Below are 20723 nucleotides of genomic sequence, written 5' to 3' on the forward strand. Positions count from 1 at the left end.
TAAATTAAATTTAATTGTACATATATGAATGCTCATGATTAAGCATATGGGTTAGGTTGAACTGGCCTAGACTGGTTGAGTCCGTAGTGTTAAGCATATGGGTTAGTTTTTAAGTAAAAATCTAAAGTTTTTTTTCACCTTTTCATGTGCACAATAATAAATCTGAGAGCTTTAGCCTTTAACAATGAAGTTTTAAGCATCTCAACTCAATATCTATTTAATGATCAATTTGTTCGGAGAGGTTATTATTTCCTTTATATTAGGTCGGTTCAATGTTTGCACGCATTTTCAGTACAAGCCTTGCAATCGATTTTTAAGTAACTTCTCATTGAGCTACAAATGAGAAATTTCACATATAAGTTAAGACACCGTGACAAAAGAACAAACGGAAAAAATTCCGTTAGGTGGCGCACGGATCGAAATAATTGACTAATAATGACTGGAAAATTCAAACTTAATTCAGAGGCCGATGACAGTATAAAACATAATACTGTGCCGAATATTAGTAACACTAAATGATACTCAGATAACTAATCTGATACTAAGTAAATAAAGCCACAACAACAATAAAGCAAGCTGCCACACTTGTATGTACGTAAACAAATTAATCATCATGTACACACATTCATACAAGCAGCAGAGAGATACTCACAAACGCATGTCATCATCAGCTACTACTTCGCTCACATATACACACGCATATGGTTACACACTACAAATACCGCGCGTATGGCTGGTGACCAGGTAGAGGATTCTAGAAGAAGAAACGTCTAGACATATCAGAGAGTATAAAAGCAGCAGAAGCTGAGTAGTCCGTAAACAGTTTGATTTAAGCACGCTATTGGTTGCAAAGTATAAGTGTTATTGTGAAGTATTTACAAAGTAGTCTAATAAAGACCATTTTGCATTATTGAATATTGGAGTTATTTATTCAACAATTTAGCGATACGAACGTTAGTGAAAGGTGTAAAATAAGCGGAGTTTCCCTAAATTCGTTACAGTACAAAAAATGTCGATAGGGGGCGCACGAATTGCAATATTAAGAAAAATCGTACGGAATGCGGGGAATCTTGCGATCAATTTTCAAAGGACTTCCCATTGAGCTACAATCTTGGCACTTCATCCACATACTCACTTGTAGCAATTCAAGCTTGACATAGTATATGAAAAATTTTCAAGTAGCTTAAAAACTAATGTAGCTTGACGTATTTTTCTGATATATAGGTTAACCTGGGTTGATTCGATAGGATTTGGGCTCAAGGCGTTTTTCAAAAAACTGTTGCAAAAACGTTGGCGATAACAGTTTTTTTGAAAAAAAAAATATTTTTTTGGTTTTGGGGAGTGTTTTGTTCGAAAAATTTACCCTTTCGCCATTTTTTTTTCGCAGGCTCGAAAATTATTTTTTTGAGTATGCGTAGTGGAACTTTTTTTTCCTGAGCCCAAATCCTATCGAAAAATCGATGGCGCGATATCGGTTAATAAATCGACCCAGTGGGTAGGTACTATATTGTATACATACAAATATTGTATGCATTCTGAATTAATAATAGTAAGTTTTTCACTTTTGCAATAAATAACGCACTAATCTTTTCCACGTAGAACTGAAAAGTAAAAAATAAAAAGCAAATAAAAAATTTTTAAGTATTTCCTTTATATAAATGGACAAAATCAGCGAAAAATGTGTCCTTATATAAAGACATATTGTCGCTGAAGTTTAATTTTAAAATTTTGACATAGAAATTGTAAAAATATTTATTATAAATAAAAACAAGTAAGGAAGGCTAAGTTCGGGTGTAACCGAACATTACATACTCAGTTGAGAGCTATGGAGACAAAAATAAGGAAAATGAACCTGGGGAAACCCTGGAATGTGGTTGTATGACATGCGTATCAAATGGAAGGTATTAAAGAGTATTTTGAGAGAGAGTAGGCCATAGTTCTATGGATGGACGCCATTTAGGGATATCGCCATAAAGGTGGACCAGGGCTGACTCTAGAATTTGTTTGTACGATATGGGTATCAAATGAAAGGTGTTACTGAGCATTTTAAGAGGGAGTGGGCCTTAGGTCTATCGGTGGACGCCTTTTCGAGATGTCCCCATTAAGGTGGACCAGGGGTGACTCTAGAATGTTTGTACGATATGGGCATCAAACGAAAGGTGTTACTGAGCATTTTAAGAGGGAGTGGGCATGAGGTCTATAGGTGGACGCCTTTTCGAGATATCGTCATTAGGGTGGGCCAGGGGTGACTCTAGAATGTGTTTGTACGATATGGGTATCAAATGAAAGGTGGTAATGAGTATTTTAAAAGGGAGTAATCCTTAGTTCTATAGGTGGACGCCTTTTCGAGATATCGCCATTAGGGTGGGCCAGGGGTGACTCTAGAATGTTTGTACGATATGGGTATCAAACGAAAGGTGTTACTGAGCATTTTAAGAGGGAGTGGACATTGGGTCTATAGGTGGACGCCTTTTCGAGATATCGCCATTAGGGTGGGCCAGGGGTGACTCTAGAATGTTTGTACGATATGGGTATCAAACGAAAGGTGTTACTGAGCATTTTAAGAGGGAGTGGGCATTAGGTCTATAGGTGGACGCCTTTTCGAGATATCGCCATTAGGGTGGGACAGGGATAACTCTAGTATGTGTTTGTACGATATGGATATCAAATTAAAGGTATTAATGAGGGTTTTAAAAGCGAGTGGCCCTTAGATGTATATGTGAAGGCGTTCTCGCGATATCGACCAAAATGTGGACCAGGTGATACAGAAAATCATCTGTCGGGTACTGCTAATTTATTTATATATGCAATACCACTAACAGTATTCCTGCCAAGATTCCAAGGGCTGCTGATTTCGCCTTGTAGAACTTTTTCATTTTCTTCTACTTAATATGGTAGGTCTCACACCCATTTTACAAAGTTTTTTCCAAAGTTATATTTTGCGTCAATAAACCAATCCAGTTACCATGTTTCATCCCTTTTTTGTATTTGATATAGAATTATGGCATTTTTTTCATTTTTCGTAATTTTCGATATCGATAAAGTGGGCGTGGTTATGGTCGGATTTCGGCTATTTTTTATGCCAAGATAAAGTGAGTTCAGATAAGTACGTGGGCTAAGTTTAGTAAAGATATATCGGATTTTGCTCAAGTTATTGTGTTAACGGCCGAGCGGAAGGACAGACGGTGGACTGTGTATAAAAACTGGGCGTGGCTTCCACCGATTTCGCCTATTTTCACAGAGAACAGTTACCGTCGTAGAATCTATGCTCCTACCAAATTTGAGAAGGATTGGTAAATTTTTGTTAGACTTATGGCAATAAAAGTATTCTAGACAAACTAAATGAAAATGGGCGGAGCCACGCCCATTTTGAAATTTTCTTTTATTTTTGTATTTTGTTGCATCATATCATTACTAGAGTTGAATTTTGACTTAATTTACTTATATACAGTAAAGATATTAAATTTTTTGTTAAAATTTGAATTTAAAAAATTTTTTTTTAAAAAGTGGGCGTGTTCTTCATCCAATTTTGCTAATTTTTATTTAGCACATATATAGTAATAGTAGTAACGTTCCTGCCAAATTTCATCATGATATCTTCAACGACTGCCAAATTACAGCTTGCAAAACTTTTAAATTACCTTCTTGTAAAAGTGGGCGGTGCCACGCCCATTGTCTGTCTTTTGTAATGAATTATCGCACTTTTTCGGTTTTTCGAAATTTTCGATATCGAAAAAGTGGGCGTGGTTATAGTCCGATATCGTTCATTTTAAATAGCGATCTGAGAGGAGTGCACAGGAACCTACATACCAAATTTCATCAAGATACCTCAAAATTTACTCAAGTTATCGTGTTAACGGACGGACGGACGGATGGACATGGCTCAATCAAATTTTTTTTCGATCCTGATTATTTTGATATATGGAAGTCTATATCTATCTCGATTCCTTTATATATGTACAACCAACCGTTATCCAATCAAACTTAATATACTCTGTGAGCTCTGCTCAACTGAGTATAAAAATAAAAGGATTGGAAAGTTGCCAGAAAAGGAGTCAGCTTATCAATATATAGTCAATTGCGCTCCACTTTTATATTTTTACTTCTCATAAATATTTTTGCAATTTTTATGTCAAAATTTAAAAATCAAAGATTAGCAAGAATATGTCTTTATATAAGGACACACTTTTCACTGATTTTGTCCATTTATATAAAGGAAATGCTTAAGATTTTTTAATTTTATTTTTATTTTATGCTAGTTTAAGGATCTCTTATTTGATAGAGCTCACTGAAATTTGTCTCTTACGAATTGGCAGGCATTTCAAATAATTTATGCCAGTTTATACAAATTATAGCAACTATTTACCATTTTTAGCTATATTAAAGTTTAGCTTTTCTGATTTAGGCTATTAAAAAAAGAAATAATACCATAGTTTTCTGCAAGTTTGATAGATTGTGTACCTTTTTTAATGCGAACTATTTTTTAAATTTGTGTCAGCTTAAAAAACATTATACCAGACTTGCTTTCTTTACATGAATTCATTATTACTGAGAATCTCTATATTATCTACACCTGTAATTTATACTAATTCGAAGACATGAATTATTATTAGATGCATTTTTTCTAAAAACGCTTTTTTCCTGGTAATTTTCATTACTTTAAATTTATTTTTCATGCAAGTTCGTTTAAATACTGTTTACATACGCAATTTAAGCATACCCAAAATTTATCTTATTTAATTTTAACGGCTTGTTCTTTGCATTACTTTTTAACTACAGATATTCCCCCACTTGTATTCCATGCAATATAACCAACAAATTTCATGCAACCAATTACACTGAAAAGTATAACTTTTCCTCAAAAATGCAAAGAAAAAAGTTCTTAAACCCTTCGCTTTTCTTAATGTAAATAATTTTTGTTGTGCAAAGTTTATATACCTTAAACTTTTTTTTCAACTTTGATGACAAGCGGTTCTTTTTAAAAAGTATATGTGTAGAAGCATTATGAAAATATGGCTTAACTACTGCAAGTGTCACAGAATACAGAATACGAGAAAACTTCGCGGTGCCATCAAGTGTATCAATATTTTTTTTTTTTTTTGTTGAATGCGCAAAGTAAACGAGCCCCACAACTTATGCATGAGTAACTAGCTGTTCAAGTTATTGAAGTTCAGCAGCTATTTGATAAATATGTTGATGGGAAAGCGAAAAAATATTATTGGAAAAGTGAGCATACGGCAATGTGTTCAAATATGTTAACGTTTTTTCTGCGTTTTACTGTTATTTCATTTGTGTAAAGGGCGGACAAATTTAGCAAGATATCAACGCCATCAGAGAAATGAAGAACGTATGTATTTAAAATTTGTTTTTATAAATTTTTTCATTCAGAAACTTTAGACCAGTTTTTCTTTTGCTTGACTATTTAACTGTAGACCAGTTTTTAGTAAGACAATACCGATCAGATTAGTTTTTGTCTGCTTCAGCGGTGATTAAAATTTGAAATAGAAGTGATGTTTCCATAGTCATACTTCAAGAATAAATATTTTGCAAATCCTATTTCCACAATTTTCTCACCTCACCAGTTTGAACTAACTAATTAAGGAATGTTTTTAAAATTTTATTAAAGTTATGTTTTCCTTGCGCATTATTTGAACACACTAATGTCAAATATGTTGCAATGCCAAATTCACAAATTTTCATGCACCAAAATCTTCACCAAAATTTCGACCAGTTTTTCAACTCCTTGTAAGTTTTGGTATATATAAATTTTAAATTTACTTGCTAATTTGGTTAACATTCTTTGGTTTAAAATTTCAAGTACATTGAAAGCAAGAAAATTTTCGAATCCCCATACATCGGTAATTTAGACCAGTTTTAAAATAACTTGAAAATATCGTCGAATTTGAAAAAAAAAACTATTCTTCATATTTAAAATACATGCACGCTGATAGTAGAGATAAAGCCTACTTAAATGTACAAGTTTTATACATCAGAAATTTAGACCAATTTTGAACTAGCTTAAAAGCTCTAGCAGTTTTTTAATCCCCTGTATATTCGAGTTTTGAGATTCACTTGCGATTCCTATTATTAATCGCTTTTTAAGCATTATTTTACTCTTTCCGCCATTTTATTTTTTTACTTTTCTAGAAATTGTAAGAAAAAACATGTGGGGCGACTCGCAAGAAAAAACACCACGGTCAAAAGAAGCTGAAATTAAATTATTGTTTTTTAATATAGGAAAACCGTGAAGTAGCTGTATCAATCCGCTAGAAAACCTATTTTATTTAGTATTTCTGGTCCAACAATGATGAAATAAGTATTTTCAGCAGTCAGTTGAAATTTATACACACACTATGTGCTTCCAATGTGACTTGTCCCACCCGTCAAAAGCTTAAATTAGCTTTTATTTTTTTCTCTCTAAAATATACATTTTATTTTAAGGTACGAATCGCATACTAGTTTCTCATTAAAACATATGGTACAGAAAATTTTAAGAGCATGTTTATAGTTTATCTGAAATTGGAAATTGAAATCATCCATTTACATAGGTGAGTGATTTCGTAGTCCCATCCGTCACTCTCTTGAAAATAGTAATTTTTCGTGTGAATTACACATCTAAGTTTTATGTTTCATAAGCTTGGTATGAAGTAAGTATTCGACTTGAGGTACCTAAATTTCCAAACTTTTATAGTTACTAGCTAAAGAAAAATTCCTTACAGTATCAAATTTCTGTCTAGAATTTGTCTTTCTTTCTCTGAAGACGCAATTTTTCTTAATATGGCTTTAATCTAAATTTTCTTCTTTTATTTATACCAGATTCTGTGCTTGATCATTTCAGGCGTCTTTAAGTATTAAACAATTAAATAAAACTTTATTTGCAATAAATATATATATATATAAGCGCAACAGTGCAGATGAAAATTTTGTTTAATATAATTTCGACCAGTCATGAAGACAGTTCTAAAAATGGATCAATAGAACAACGTAGCATAATAACTTAATATAAGTTCCAACTTAATAAAACGTAATATACGCATTTAGAAAAAAATTGTCTGATGCTAAAAAAACTTATACCAGTTTCGTTTCCTTTTGTTGGAAATAACACCCTCCTATTTATAAGAATTAACTTCAATTAAAAAAAATGCATAAAGCTATCATGCTCAGAATGCAAATAAATGTTTTAAGAGCGAAATTTCGACCAGTTAAGCCCAGCTACGAAAAAAATTATTACAAAAACTTTGAAACCCAAAAGTCTTAACGAAGCGACAGCACCAGTTGAATTTTAAAAGAATATAAATTCGCCCAGTTTTTCGACCAGTTAATCAATTTAATATTTAGAATGATGCGGATCATTTTGTGCAAGTTTTGACCAGTAAAGTCAGTTTAAAAACAAATCGTGTTTGAAAAACAAATTATCGGCCGGTTTTTCTAAAATTTCTTTAAAAAAATTAGTACAGAACTAACATAAAAAATCGTATATGCTTGCACTGCTATGTTTTTAATGTGCATAATTTTCTCCTTTCTTACTACTAAGCTTTCAGAGTTTGCATTGTGTATCTTTGATAAATTCATTTCAACAACAATTCTCCGGATACATCGTTACTCTCCCATACTTAAAGAAATGTATGTACATACACTCTAATTATCCTGCAACCATATGCAACCTTTATAAGCTTCAGTTGGTTACGCAAGTATATTATCTTAACACATACTTTGAGGCGCGATACAGAAGCACTTTGCCTACAAAATGTTATTTAATTAGGCAAGCCAAAAGAAAACAAAAACAAAAAAACGCACAACGCAAGTAATGCTAAGGAAACAAATAATTTTATAAATATGTATTTAAAATGAAAGAAAACAAAAATAAGCGTATGCCTTTGATGGACCAGTAATAAATGGAAAACGAGTGGAATGGGAAAAGACAGCGCCGAAAGTATAGCCTTTGGGGGCTTAACGACGCATGAGTCCTTGTATGAACTCAACGCCGAGAAAAGCTCATTAAGGTTTTTTGTTTTTCATTATGTGCAACGACCCCCCCTTTTGTCTTTTGCTTTCCGTCAATTTTCTTTACCAACTACACCACACAAATTTTTGTACTCAAGGAGAAATGGCAACAAAGTTTTATTTTATGTAATTTCAATTAGTTTGCCTACTTTCAGGCTTTTCATCGAGCACATCTCATGCATATGAGCATGTGCTTATGGTTGTGAGCTCACGCACAGCATATGTCAAAAATCAGTTGCCGAAAATGTATGCTGTGTTGTTGTTTGGTAGTTGGAAATTTCAGTTATATAGCGTAGTTGATGTTTTAGCTGTAGTGCCTAAAAGTATGCAAGGAATAATGAATGCGTATTAAAAGTCAGTTTAAAGGACTGAAAGGCTGAAAAATTACTTGGTTAGATCGTTGGTTATTTTTTGGGTAGTCCACCAAATATAAATATTGATTATTGCACCAATTATTCTCTTATTTATGTATGTATGTTAGTTTTCATTAGTAGGAACTTTTACTTAATATAAACGTAGCAAAAATATAATAGCTAAGAGAATTTCATCCGAATTATGAACTCTACTCATCATCAGCTCACTCGCAACCGCTTCATGCTACATTCTATATCTTTATTACAAGAGCGCCTTTCTTTATTATACCAACTCAACCAACAGCTAATGCACTGTGGCCACTGAAACCCCATGCTGCAATTGCAACCAGCAAGCCAACTAAACTAACGTTCATTTATTTTGGCACATTTCAGTTACATCCTCATGCCTTGCTGTAAGGAAACCCCTTACTTCTCACTTCACGGCTATCTGTAAACGCGCTTTGTTCATCTACTTAAGACAGCAAACATCATGCATGCTTAAACAACTGAAAAAGCGCATTTACTTATTCTTTCTTTATACTTCCAACACATTACTCTTTCGTTCCTTGTTTTTTCCTCTTTTTTGTTTTCAACCTCATCTTACCAACCGCTTTATTGAGGCTTTAACTATATTCACGCTGCTCTTGACGGCTCATAAATTTTGTTGGCTTTTGCATATATAGCCCTTATTGGCTTTTTAGCATTCGCTGTGTGTAACATACTTTCAGGCTTTTTCATTGTCAGCTGCCAGCCATGGAAGCTCCATATCAGCCAGAGCTCCTACCACTAATCAGCCAATTTTCGTTGTCTATCTTTAGGTTTTCTTTATGGTTGATTGGATTTTGTAGTCGCACATGTTTGCTTGTTAGAGGTTAGTTTGTTCGTTTTAGCGGCTAAAAATATGCCAAAGGCACTTTTGAAAATAAATTCCGTCGGTTGCTTGTTATATATTGCAAAAACCAATAATTCAAGTGGTTTAAGCCTGTTAGTCCAGTTTGCAGAAATTATGGGCAGATTTCATTTAAAGTGGTACGAAAAATATTGCTGACTATGGCAGCCAAAGTTATGTGACGAATAAATTGACACTCTTGATAGTTGGGCCTTTACTTTGTTGTTAAATGTAGTCAATACATAATACTTTAAATCAGACCGGTTTAAATGAGGGGAAAATTGTGTAATCGTATCGTTTGGTTTTGAAACCAACAAAATTCTTTTTATGTATAAAAAGATATAACTTAACCCAAAATATTTTTATACCAGTTTATAAAATACAATTTTAGAGGTGTCAATTGTGATTTTTTGCTTAAACCCTCTTCTGGAAAGAAAGCGTAACTTTTCCACCACTTTATTTTCAAATCAATTTGATGTATTCATAAGAAATAAGTTTATGCCGGTTTGGTATAAACACAAAAACTTTTTTTTTGTTAGTTTCTTTGCAGTTAATCAAGTTTATTTTCCCTCAGCAGCTTTACCTTGGTTTTTACTTGCTCAAGCCGTACATATTTCTACCCATTTTTTCAATTGTTCGTATATATACCTTTTTTTGCCACAAACAATATCGCCTTAATGGCAGTTTCACAGACTAAGGTCTATGAAAAAGAGCTTAGCTTGGGTTTCTTTCAACGCTAATATTTGACGGTATCACAATGATTCAAAAACCAACCAAAAACGCGTATACCAGTTTTTCCCATAAAAAAAATAAGATTTAAGATGGCGGTTGTGGTAAAACCATATGTCTGGAGTATAGCAGCGCATCTTTAAATATTTATAACAGTTTTTCGGGTGAACTTTAAGTACTGCATAAGCAACTGTGTTAAGAAGCTTACTCTTGGTGCTTTACAGGGCTTAACTCTTAATTCTAACGCAACCATTTAAGTACCAATCAAAACATGTTCACCAGTTTTTATATAAGTCTTTTTTCAGTATATGTATACAGTTTGGCAGTGCATTCTTTCCTCATTCTGCAGCCATAAATCTAAATTTGCATTCGTAGGTACTTGTGTAAAACAAATATTTATAACAGTTTTTGGTCTAAACCTGAAATACTGCATATACTTAGTAAAATTTGTAACTTTTCTTCAATTGTAAAAATCTCTTCATTGCGGACCAATAAGTTTTAAACTGTTTTATACCAGTTTTTGCAATAAAAATTAGAACTCATTTATTCCAGTTTTTCAATTGGGCAGCTTCACCATTTCTCATAAATACATATCATGCTTATACATTTATACCAATTTGTTTTATAAAAAAAAGAATCTCTGTTTCTTTTTTCCTACAGCGAATATTACATTTTAAAACGGTTTTGTCTGTGTAGTTTTGTAAATCTTTGGTATAGGATATATTAGATTGTTTTATACCCGTTTTCGCTGCACGACGGCTTCGAAATAAATAACTCGATACAAGTTTCGCAGTCATAAATAACTTAATGCTTCTAAAATTATGCATGAAATGTTACCAGAAGTCGTTTATACAAGTTTCTAAAATGAGATATAGATTAATTTGCTATTGAAGGCAAGCTCTCTGTGCTTGCTTATATTCTTTTTTTATTGCTTTATAAAACCGCAAAAATTATGCTAAAAATAAATTTTGACCAATTTAGACCAAATAATTTTGTTCAAATATGCTTCTTCTGATGGTGAAATTTAGCCTGAGGATAGAGGCTTTCATGATTTGTCGAATATAAGTAAGATTTTCGCTCTGAAAAAATGTAAAAAAGTTTAAACCAGTCGCGTTTTTTGGAAAAGGGAAATGTTTTGATTTGGTTTAGTATTTTACTTTTTTTTTTTTTTTGGAAGAAGATTGAAAATTATGTATATATACCAGTTTATGTTATAAATTCAAATTTTCAATGGCACCTCAAATATTTCTTATATAAATTGATTAAATCAATTTAAATTAAAAGCATATTTTCTTTATTCATTTCAGATGAATTTTGCGAGGAGTATCCACACAATCTCATGCCTACGCCCGGCTACTGGATTGAATGCTCGCGTCAGAAAATCACATTACCAACACCACATACTATATGGGATGAAAGCGATTCAGATCACGAAGATGCTCGAGCGGGTAGCTCGAGTGATGCGTATCTCGAACGCGAATGTAGCGATCTTTACGAAGATGATGAAGACTCAGAAGCAACGCCCAGGTGAGCTCGTAAAGAAAAAGAGATTTCTAAACGAAAATGTTTTTGTAGTATTAGCACCCTATAGTTAATTGAGTTTAGCTCGACAAACAACAGAACAGACTAACTCTTTCTTACAATAAGAAAATGTTGACCAATTCTAATTGGCGCTATATATTTTTGATTTTTGTTGCTTAACAAAAAAAGAGAATTGTTTAATAAATCCAAACATTTTGTTTCCCTTTCCTCCCCTGTGTTCAATCATCAACAATCTCCTTTCGTGTTTAACACCCACACATGTACACACATACTTGCACACACTCGCACACACCCTCAAATGCACCGACACGCATTCGTTGGACAATTTTATACGAATGTTTAAGTCCTAGGAAGAAGACAACAATCGAAGAACAATGGGATCAACAAGGCGCATTCGAACTCATCTCCGTCGAACAGGAGACATATGAGAAATATTTTTATGGCACTGAACATTGGAATTATTTTACGAGCGATGAAGACCTCGGCCCGGTTATACTCTCAATCAAGCAGGAAACCTTGAATGGACGTGATCAATTTCGTATATTAGTGCGAGCGGGCTCTTATACGGTGCATGGACTGATACCGGCGTCTTGTGTATTCGCCGATAGGTATGAGAATGGGAGAGAGATATAGTAGACCAGTAATTAAAATACGCTTTCTGTTTAGATATAACCGCGAAGAAGTAGTTAGATCGTTAGGTAAAGAAGTTAATTTAAATCCACCATTAATACTAGGACAATTACCGGATACGCCCGAGGAGCTACTCAAATTAGATCAGGTATGCTATTGAGAAGAGAGCGAAGCAGAGAAAAGAGATGATGGGAGTAAAGAAGAGACGAATGAAAAATAAAAATTTAATAAGTTTAGAAGAATGTGTAGCATTGAGGGTTAAACGAAAGAAGAAAAGAAAAAAGGAAATTATAGAAAGAAGTTAGAAGAACAGTGGAAACAAAGATAAGAGAACTTTGGGAATAGATGTCTACACAAAAAGAAAGAAACGAAAAACCAGTATTAAAAAAGAAATATGAAGGGTATATAAAAGTGAGAATATCCGAAAGGTACAGAAATATTAGAGAAGAAAAGAGAAAAATTATTACAAGGGGAGAAACATACAAAGAAGATTAGAAAAAGGTTGAGAAAAACAGAGGGAAGGAAAGTCGCTAAAAATGAGGAGAGAGAAAATTTGAAAAGAAAGGAGTAGAAATCAAATGAGAGAATAAGAAATGTATAAAAAATGTGCGAAAGAGATAGAACAGAACAGAAACTAATGAAAACAGTAAAAGAAAGAAAAATGTGGAAACTTGCAGAATAAAAAATAAAGAAAATATAGGAAAAAATGCTAAACAGACAAAAAGTAAGAAAGAAGAAGGGTGTGTAAAAAGTAAAAAAAACGAGAACAAGAAAATAGAAAAAAGGTAAAAAGAGAAGTAAAAGGAAAGGAATTGTTAACGGCAAAGAAGTTATGTTGCTGTAAAACGAGCATATAAAAACAGTGGAATATTAAGAAGCAAGGATCACAACATGCAGCTCACTTGAGGTGCTTTGCTCATGCAAGTCTCTCGTCATAACATTTATCTCACCTTCTTCGTTCTCTTCATCGAATTCCACGTACCAAGTACTCATAATACTACTAGAATCGCTCTCCTTAACTAACAATCATACCTCAACAGGTTTTTATAAAATCTGAACTAAAAGTGGGCGTTATTTATGTAAAAGAAGATCAGTACTCGGAGGAACAAATTTTAGACAATAATGAAAATTCCATACTCTTTGATGAATTCCTAACGTTACTCGGTGATCGGGTACGTTTACGTGGTTTCGACAAATACAAAGGTGGCCTTGATACGGTGCATGATTTGACAGGTAAGTTTTAAAAGAAAAAAAGCAGACGGATTGCTGTGCTATTTCAGTTTTTGAATGTGTTAGTCGTCGCGAAGTAGGAACGTCGTAGTGAAGTAGCAACATTGGAGGAGTCTTTTGTTTATTTATGCATTTCAAAATAACATATTTTGCTAATTTAAGCTCAAACGCGTAAATTTCCGCTTTTAAGTGTTAGCAATAAATTTTATTTTGTAAACTATATTTGTGTAACATATTTGCGAAATATTTTTTGAATCTAGCAATCAATGCGTGCATATCTATGTCTTGCTTCATTGCTCGTTGATCAACGACTAAATCCCTATTACTACGATTACGATCATAATACTCTTACTAACACAGTGTCAGCTTTGAAGCGCCCTGCTCTCAGGTTCTTTTTTTAATACGTCCTTTTTCATATTCTTTCTTTCTCACTTCTCTCGCAGGTCTCTATTCAGTTTACACCCATTGGCGTAACATTGAGATTATGTTTCATGTATCGACGCTCTTACCCTATGAAAAGCATGACCCGCAGAAATTGCAACGTAAGCGTCATATCGGCAATGATATTGTTTGTGTTGTATTTTTGGAAGCGGATAATACGCGCTTTAGTCCTGCCTGCATTAAATCACATTTCCTGCACACATTTATACTGGTAAATGAGAAACGTTTATCCTACCTCAAAAAGCGCTCTTTTTTTACTTACTTATTTCCACTTATTTCATTTACCGCTAGGTGCGTGTCTCAGCTCGCATTAAGCACAAACCCACACGTTATGAGGTTTCGGTGGTAACACGTGATGAAGTTGGCGCCTACAAACCCTATCTCTGGGAACAGTCGGTATTCGAAAAGGGACCAATGTTTCGGTGAGTATAAAAATATGAGTTCGCCATTAAAATTGTATTATTATTCTATAACGTATTCTTTTGAAATGCATTCCGACGGACATTTTTCTCCTCTCTTTCCCTCTCTTTTTAAACTTTTGTTGCTCTCTCCAGCGAATGGTTACTCACAAAAATCGTTAATGGCGAACGCGCCTCGTATTCGGCACCGAAATTTGCACGCATGCAAGAGCGTACACGTTCACAAATGCTGGAGGATTTGGTGATGAACTTATCGAATCATGCTGAGACTGGTCAAATACCGAAACCGTACCGTAGGGGCTCGTGGCGACCCATCGGTGAGGATGAATATAACAAAATGTTGCATGCAAGAGTTTTAGCCCAGGATGCGGGCACACCGCAATCGTCGTCAGTGGACGTTGATGTGTGCTGTGTTAATCTCGGTTCCAAGCATAGTATGTAGGCGTTTAAGTTGAGCGTTAATTTTGCGTGACCCTCCTGCAATTAGTTCAGAGTGCAAAAAAAATTACGAGTAAATTGTATCTGATTTCTTCTTTTTTGTCAATGCTCCCTCATAAATAATTGTCCAACGAATGGCGTGAAAATTTTTCAAACTATGTTCGAATTTTTATAATTAATATTTTTTTTTTTGGAAAATTGGCATTTCGGTATTAAGACCACTTTTGTCCAATTAATTAACCCACCGAATTTTGTTCAGCTAAACCAAGGAAATTTCATTTCGTATCCCGAAATCATTAAATGTGCAATTTTTTCCAAACTGTTTTTTTCTGTTCCATTGATTAATATAATTTTCGATCAGTTTAAATACAAACGCTCAAAATGCTTGAAATGTTAGTACACACAAATATAATAAGAACCCTATATGTGCTTATTTCACTTCTATATACATATGTCTTATTATACCAGTTTATACCAATTTTTAATAGTTGTTATATTTCATTTACGTTGAATTCGCAACATTATTTCCATACCATAGACAAACACGATAACTGTTTTACTCCCCAGCGGGTTAGGGGGTCAGAATATACCCGCGGTAGGTAAGCCTGTCGTAAGAGGCGACTAAAATACCAGATTCAGGGGGTTTTGTAGCACAACCCTTCAGGTTGCCAGCGCAATATATAGCTTCTCCAAACCCCATTGTCAACCTCACCTATCCGCGGCGAATCCTGTTTCACTAACAGATGAGGCTCTGGCGACTCCACACTGATATTGATTTCATTAAAACCTTTTTCGATGTTCACACCTACAAGCTACTTAAAACTCATCTTTCGATTTCGACCAGTTTATACCGATCAAATTTAAATTAGTTTTTTAGATCAATCGGTTTGAGTGAATGTAATATGTCTTCATGTTGGTATACCAATTCATAGCAATTTAGTAGAATTAGAATGCTTTTACCAATTGTTTCAAATTATACCAGTTTATATATACACATATATCTTTGGTTAGTATAATATTATCATCAAGTTATAGCAATTATAATAGTTGAGAAGATGTTAAATGGAAGTATATTAGTAGATTTTGGCTGCAACTCCCCTTTTTTATCTCATTTGAGGACTGTGCTGTTTGCATGTGAGCTTCGTTTTTCTACGCTTGTTTATCAGATACATTTATAACAGCGTTACAGTAGACAAATGTGTAATTTTAATAGTATACGGTACCGAATGCATACATTTATGCCAGTATATTGTAGGTCATTCGATATATTTTCCACCGTACGAGCTTCTTTCACATAGTTTCTGCGTTGTTTAAGTTTGAAGGACTTTTTAAATATTATATTGACTTATACCAGTTGGTATTATAGACGCCTTCGACGCTGTTAGCTTGTCTTGCCATACCATGTGAGGCTGGCATGCGTATATACATGTGTCCCGAATATGTAGTTCATATAGGAAACTGTCTTTATACCAGTTATAACCGTTTTGGCGATGCAAAACAATTTAAAAATCAACCCTTCCTTCCATTAGTATATGCTTTTACACTTGTGCTGCAAATCAACTAGCTTTATACAATGTATAACACATTATAACAATGTATAACACATTATAACAGTGTATAACACTTTATACCAGTTTATAACAGTTTAGAATTGTTATATCTCAAAATATTCTGATTGTTTCAGTCCAAACTTTATCTCTGTAATCTCTCAGCTATTCTACGCACAACTGTAAAACTGAATTTGTCACTAATTAACGGCACTTTTATTTCCGTTATACTTTGTAAACCATTCCTTTGACTATCTATCTGTGTTGAAATAAGATTTACGCAAGCTGTGTAATACACACATTTTTTTACTTTGTTTTCTATTCAGCCCTTTTATTATTTGTGTCTCTGGTCGTTTTAGTGCAGACCAATAGTCAATACATTATAATCAACGTAAGGCTTAGCATGCGAAGCACAACAAATCAAATGTCAGTATATCACAATTAATCCTGCTACGCGATGTGGGCCAATGAAAAATGGAAAAACACAAAAACGCTTGTACTCAAGGTAGTTTTACTTCATGATTCAGTTACTAGAGGTTTTTTCTCCAATGATGACAGAGCTTTGACACTCCCAAATTTAAAAATCTCGCGTTGCTTTTACGAAGTAAGGAAAACGGGGAATAATTCAATCCCCTTCAGCTAAAATTGTAGTAGAAAATTCTCTTTTAGGTGTATATTAGTAGTGATAATAAATTTGTAAATACCAACTGGTTTAGGGCGAAATAACAGAATTTGTTTGAAGAATACCGTACGTAAGAATTTTGTTCAAAAATACACTATCTCAAAATTTGTTTCAAAAACTCCCTATTGTGAGATAAGGTGTTCTTCAATCTAATTTTAATGAAGGGCATTTTTGTGAAAAACTCTGAAATGGGAAATTTTTCAGATAGGAAGATTTTGAAGGGGCAGCAGACATACGGTGATATTCTACTCAGCAGCCGCAATGAACTGAAATAAAAGAAAGAAATAAAAGAAAATGGTTTATTGTTAGAACTTAATACTCCTGCCTTGACTTTTGACAGAAGAGTTAGGCTTTTGTGAGCTACACAGCGAGTATTCACCTTTTTATTCTTTTCCGTTAAGTATTCATGGAAGTGTTTCGGATAAATTCTTAATTTAGAATTTTCGGAACACGTTAGTTTGATACTACCTCGCGAGGTTCGAATATATCAAATACGTATATACATAATATTACAAATATAAACCGATTTAACAAATTCTTAAATGGAGATGGATGTTCCGAACATACGGAATGAATAATTATGTTAATTTCAATGAGTACATTTCGTTATGGCGTCTCCATTATTTACTTATGACATTTTTACGTTAATCGATTTGAATTTTGAATTGGTTTAGATTTCGTGTATTCATAAATTTACCAAAGTGCACGATTCTGTTAATGACTGCATCATAAAATTTAAAAAATTATTCTAAGGAATTATGCAGTTCAGTACTTATCGGGTATTTGCAAACTGATTGCTTCCTATTTCTACTACTAATATTTTTCAAAAAATTGCAAAGAAACAACACAGTCAACGGATGTCAATTCCATTTGGGAGTAAAATTGCTGCAAGTGTCAAAAAATTTCTCAGCAGAGCAAACCTCTCGTGATTGAATCATGGTTTTACTTAAACATTACTTACGACCAACTTTGCCCCACCGATAAAAAATTGTGCAAGTTTTTTTTTTAGAAATTTCGAAAAAAAGTTTTGGGACTTTTAATTAAGAAATGTTCTTTCATTCACTTTAGAAATATTCCTACAGAAAGAATAAAATAAATCCTTCTTTAGGTACAAAAACTAAAATGTAAGCATTTGTTTGTTCTTTACAAACTGTCCATCATTAACTCTTCAACACAAAAATGGGAATTTATCGGTACACAAATGACCCAGCATTGCCCTTTATCTCTTAAACCATGCAAGATTTTCGAATCTCTTGTTTTGCATTGTATAGCCACCTAGCCACCTACTTGTAGATCAATCCACAATTTGTATTGCGAAAAATTCCTTAGGAACAATAAAAAATGCTGCAGCCCAGCTCGATTTTATATCAGCTTTAATAATGCCAGTAAAGGTCAAATGGTTAATATGTCGACTAAATTAAAGAGTATAACCTACTGTATACCTTGCTTTTACTATGAAATTAGAACAATTTATGCATAGATTGCGTGTGCGAAAAAATTTTTTGGGGATTTTTTTTTGTATTGCATACTTTTAGGAATTTCAAACATACGTATTAAACGACATTTAAACGAATTTTATTTGCACCGAAAACAAATCGGTTTGGCTGTCGTACAATTTTATGGCAAATTTTAACGTTTCTAGTCAAGCGTGACTTTGAGCAAGCTTCAAAGCATATACGACGTATACTATACGTATATGATGATATCTACTTTTAGGCGCAAATTATGTACAAGCTTGTCATGCTTATCAGTTATCAGTTACAAGCAATCTAAGTGGTTTTGTATGAAACCGTACAAAAGACGAACAGATTGTCAGTTTAGCTTAATGCAGGGATTGAACAAAATCTGAGTAAAGTGTATATGTGTGCATATAGGAATATATGTATAGATATGTATGTGTGAATATACATATGTGCTTTTGAAGGCATAAAGGTGAATAGGAGCCTGGAATATGTTTGGCAGTAACACAGACAATTACATGGACTAGTGTAATGTATTTATTTGTAAAAAAGCGCTGGTAACAATATACATACATATGTATGTATGTATGTATTTAATATATGCATGTATATAAATATATATATATCTATGTGTCTGTGCTTGCTGGTATGACTTAAAATAAATTCCCGTAGCAATATACATTTCACTTTTTTTTCATCTGTAATTCCTTTCTTCCACATATATCCGGCTGTATATGTGTGTGTGTGTGTGTTTATCAATTTATTACCACTACAACTATCATCTAGCAGGATGTGCACAATCATACACACACACAATTATTTTGCTCATGTTTCTTACCTTGCCTACTATCTTTTCCAAAGTTCGCATTGTAACTTAGTAAATGATTTTCCTTTTCATGTGATGATTTCTTTAGTAAAAAAATAAAAATAAATAAATAAAGCAAGCGTAAAATAAATTATGTGTAGGCGCCTCTTAATATGCAACAAAATAATAACATATCACATATCGATATCAAAAGTTTGGCATACATATACAAATATGAAAGCAATCTATTTATAGCATATTTAAATAAACGTTTGCTAATATTATGATGTATAGGCGCATGTCTTCGGGCTTGCTCTTATTCAAGAGTAAACCTGGTTTTGTTTAAACTAGGTATATGCACAAGCAATCGCTTTGAATAAGCAAATGTCACTCATAAATCCGCAGTTTGGGCACGTTTTAATTTATAAAACTTGATTTTTTATACTTTGCTGCAGAAAACCGCTGCTAAAGTTGATATAATACTTTTAAAAAGTTAAACAGTTATATATTAGTTTTATATGGTACAATTTAAGTTGCATAACAGATTTTATAGGTTACATAATAGTTATGAATGTTGTATAACAGTTTTTAATAATTTTATAACAGTTTTTATTAGTTGCATGTCAGTTTTAATAGTTGTATAACAAATGTTAATAGTTGTTAGTTGTATAAACGTTCTACGGCATGTATAATAGCTTTTAATGGTTGTATACCAGTTTTTAATAATTGGAAAAAGTATCTAGATAGTTTTATACCAGTTTTCAATAACAGTTTCATAGTTGAAAGAGTTTAAACCGGGTTATAACAGTTTAAATCAAACTCAAGTAGTCTAAAACTCCCACACATTATGACAGATATCAGCAATTTATAAGAGTTTATGAAACAATAAAAATATTATTCAATATTTTAGTTTATTACAGTATATAGCAGCAGTAAATGGCTTTATAAAGCAGTTTTCAATTTATGAAAGTCTTATCGAGACTTCGAGGAGGAGAGAAAAATTTTATTGCGGATAAAAACATTCTTATGGCAACTGCAATAATGTTATAACAGCATAAACAAAACTATAAGAGCTTATGCTATTTCCTACGATTTTTCAAAAGCTTATCACAATACATTTTATAACGGTGTATAACAGTATACAGCAGTTAATGCACTTGCAGTGGTGCCCCCAGAAGTTTAAAATGCTGCTTTATAATAATTATGTAAAATTTTTTTTGTTTTGTTTTTAATAGTTTATAACAGTTTGTAACAGTTTAAAGCAGTGTATTGAATGGCTGTAAAAAAACAGCAGCTTCATAATAGTTTGCAGCAATATTACATATTTTTATATAAGTTTGAAAATACACCAACATTTCGCGAAAGGCCAACATTAAATTATTACAGATGAGATATAACAGTTTATGCCTTATCCGCACCTTTAAAAATATGTGCTTCCTTATTGACCTCCTTTTTGCCTTAGCTATGCGTTAGCTGATATTTCTATTGTGGGACTCAACTTCATTTCTATCGAGTATTTTATATAGAAGGTGTAGGTCAAAATGTTTGAGCTCC

The 20723-nt window shown here is 33.2% G+C and overlaps 1 protein-coding gene across 24 annotated transcripts in view; it reads left to right on the top strand.

The window, feature by feature from the left end:
- Nucleotides 1-20723, top strand: part of rsh (radish) — a 798688-nt gene that overhangs the window by 758395 nt on the left and 19570 nt on the right. For all 24 annotated transcript variants that reach the window (XM_067780984.1, XM_067780983.1, XM_067780985.1 and 21 more), the window contains 7 exons: nucleotides 11283-11502; nucleotides 11868-12125; nucleotides 12184-12295; nucleotides 13188-13380; nucleotides 13821-14029; nucleotides 14110-14240; nucleotides 14373-14554. In XM_067780984.1, the coding sequence (XP_067637085.1) occupies nucleotides 11283-11502; nucleotides 11868-12125; nucleotides 12184-12295; nucleotides 13188-13380; nucleotides 13821-14029; nucleotides 14110-14240; nucleotides 14373-14554 (1305 nt within the window). The remainder of the gene's footprint in view (nucleotides 1-11282; nucleotides 11503-11867; nucleotides 12126-12183; nucleotides 12296-13187; nucleotides 13381-13820; nucleotides 14030-14109; nucleotides 14241-14372; nucleotides 14555-20723) is intronic.

Source organism: Eurosta solidaginis, chromosome 4, assembly GCF_040869045.1.
Source record: "Eurosta solidaginis isolate ZX-2024a chromosome 4, ASM4086904v1, whole genome shotgun sequence".
Lineage (NCBI taxonomy): Eukaryota > Metazoa > Arthropoda > Insecta > Diptera > Tephritidae > Eurosta > Eurosta solidaginis.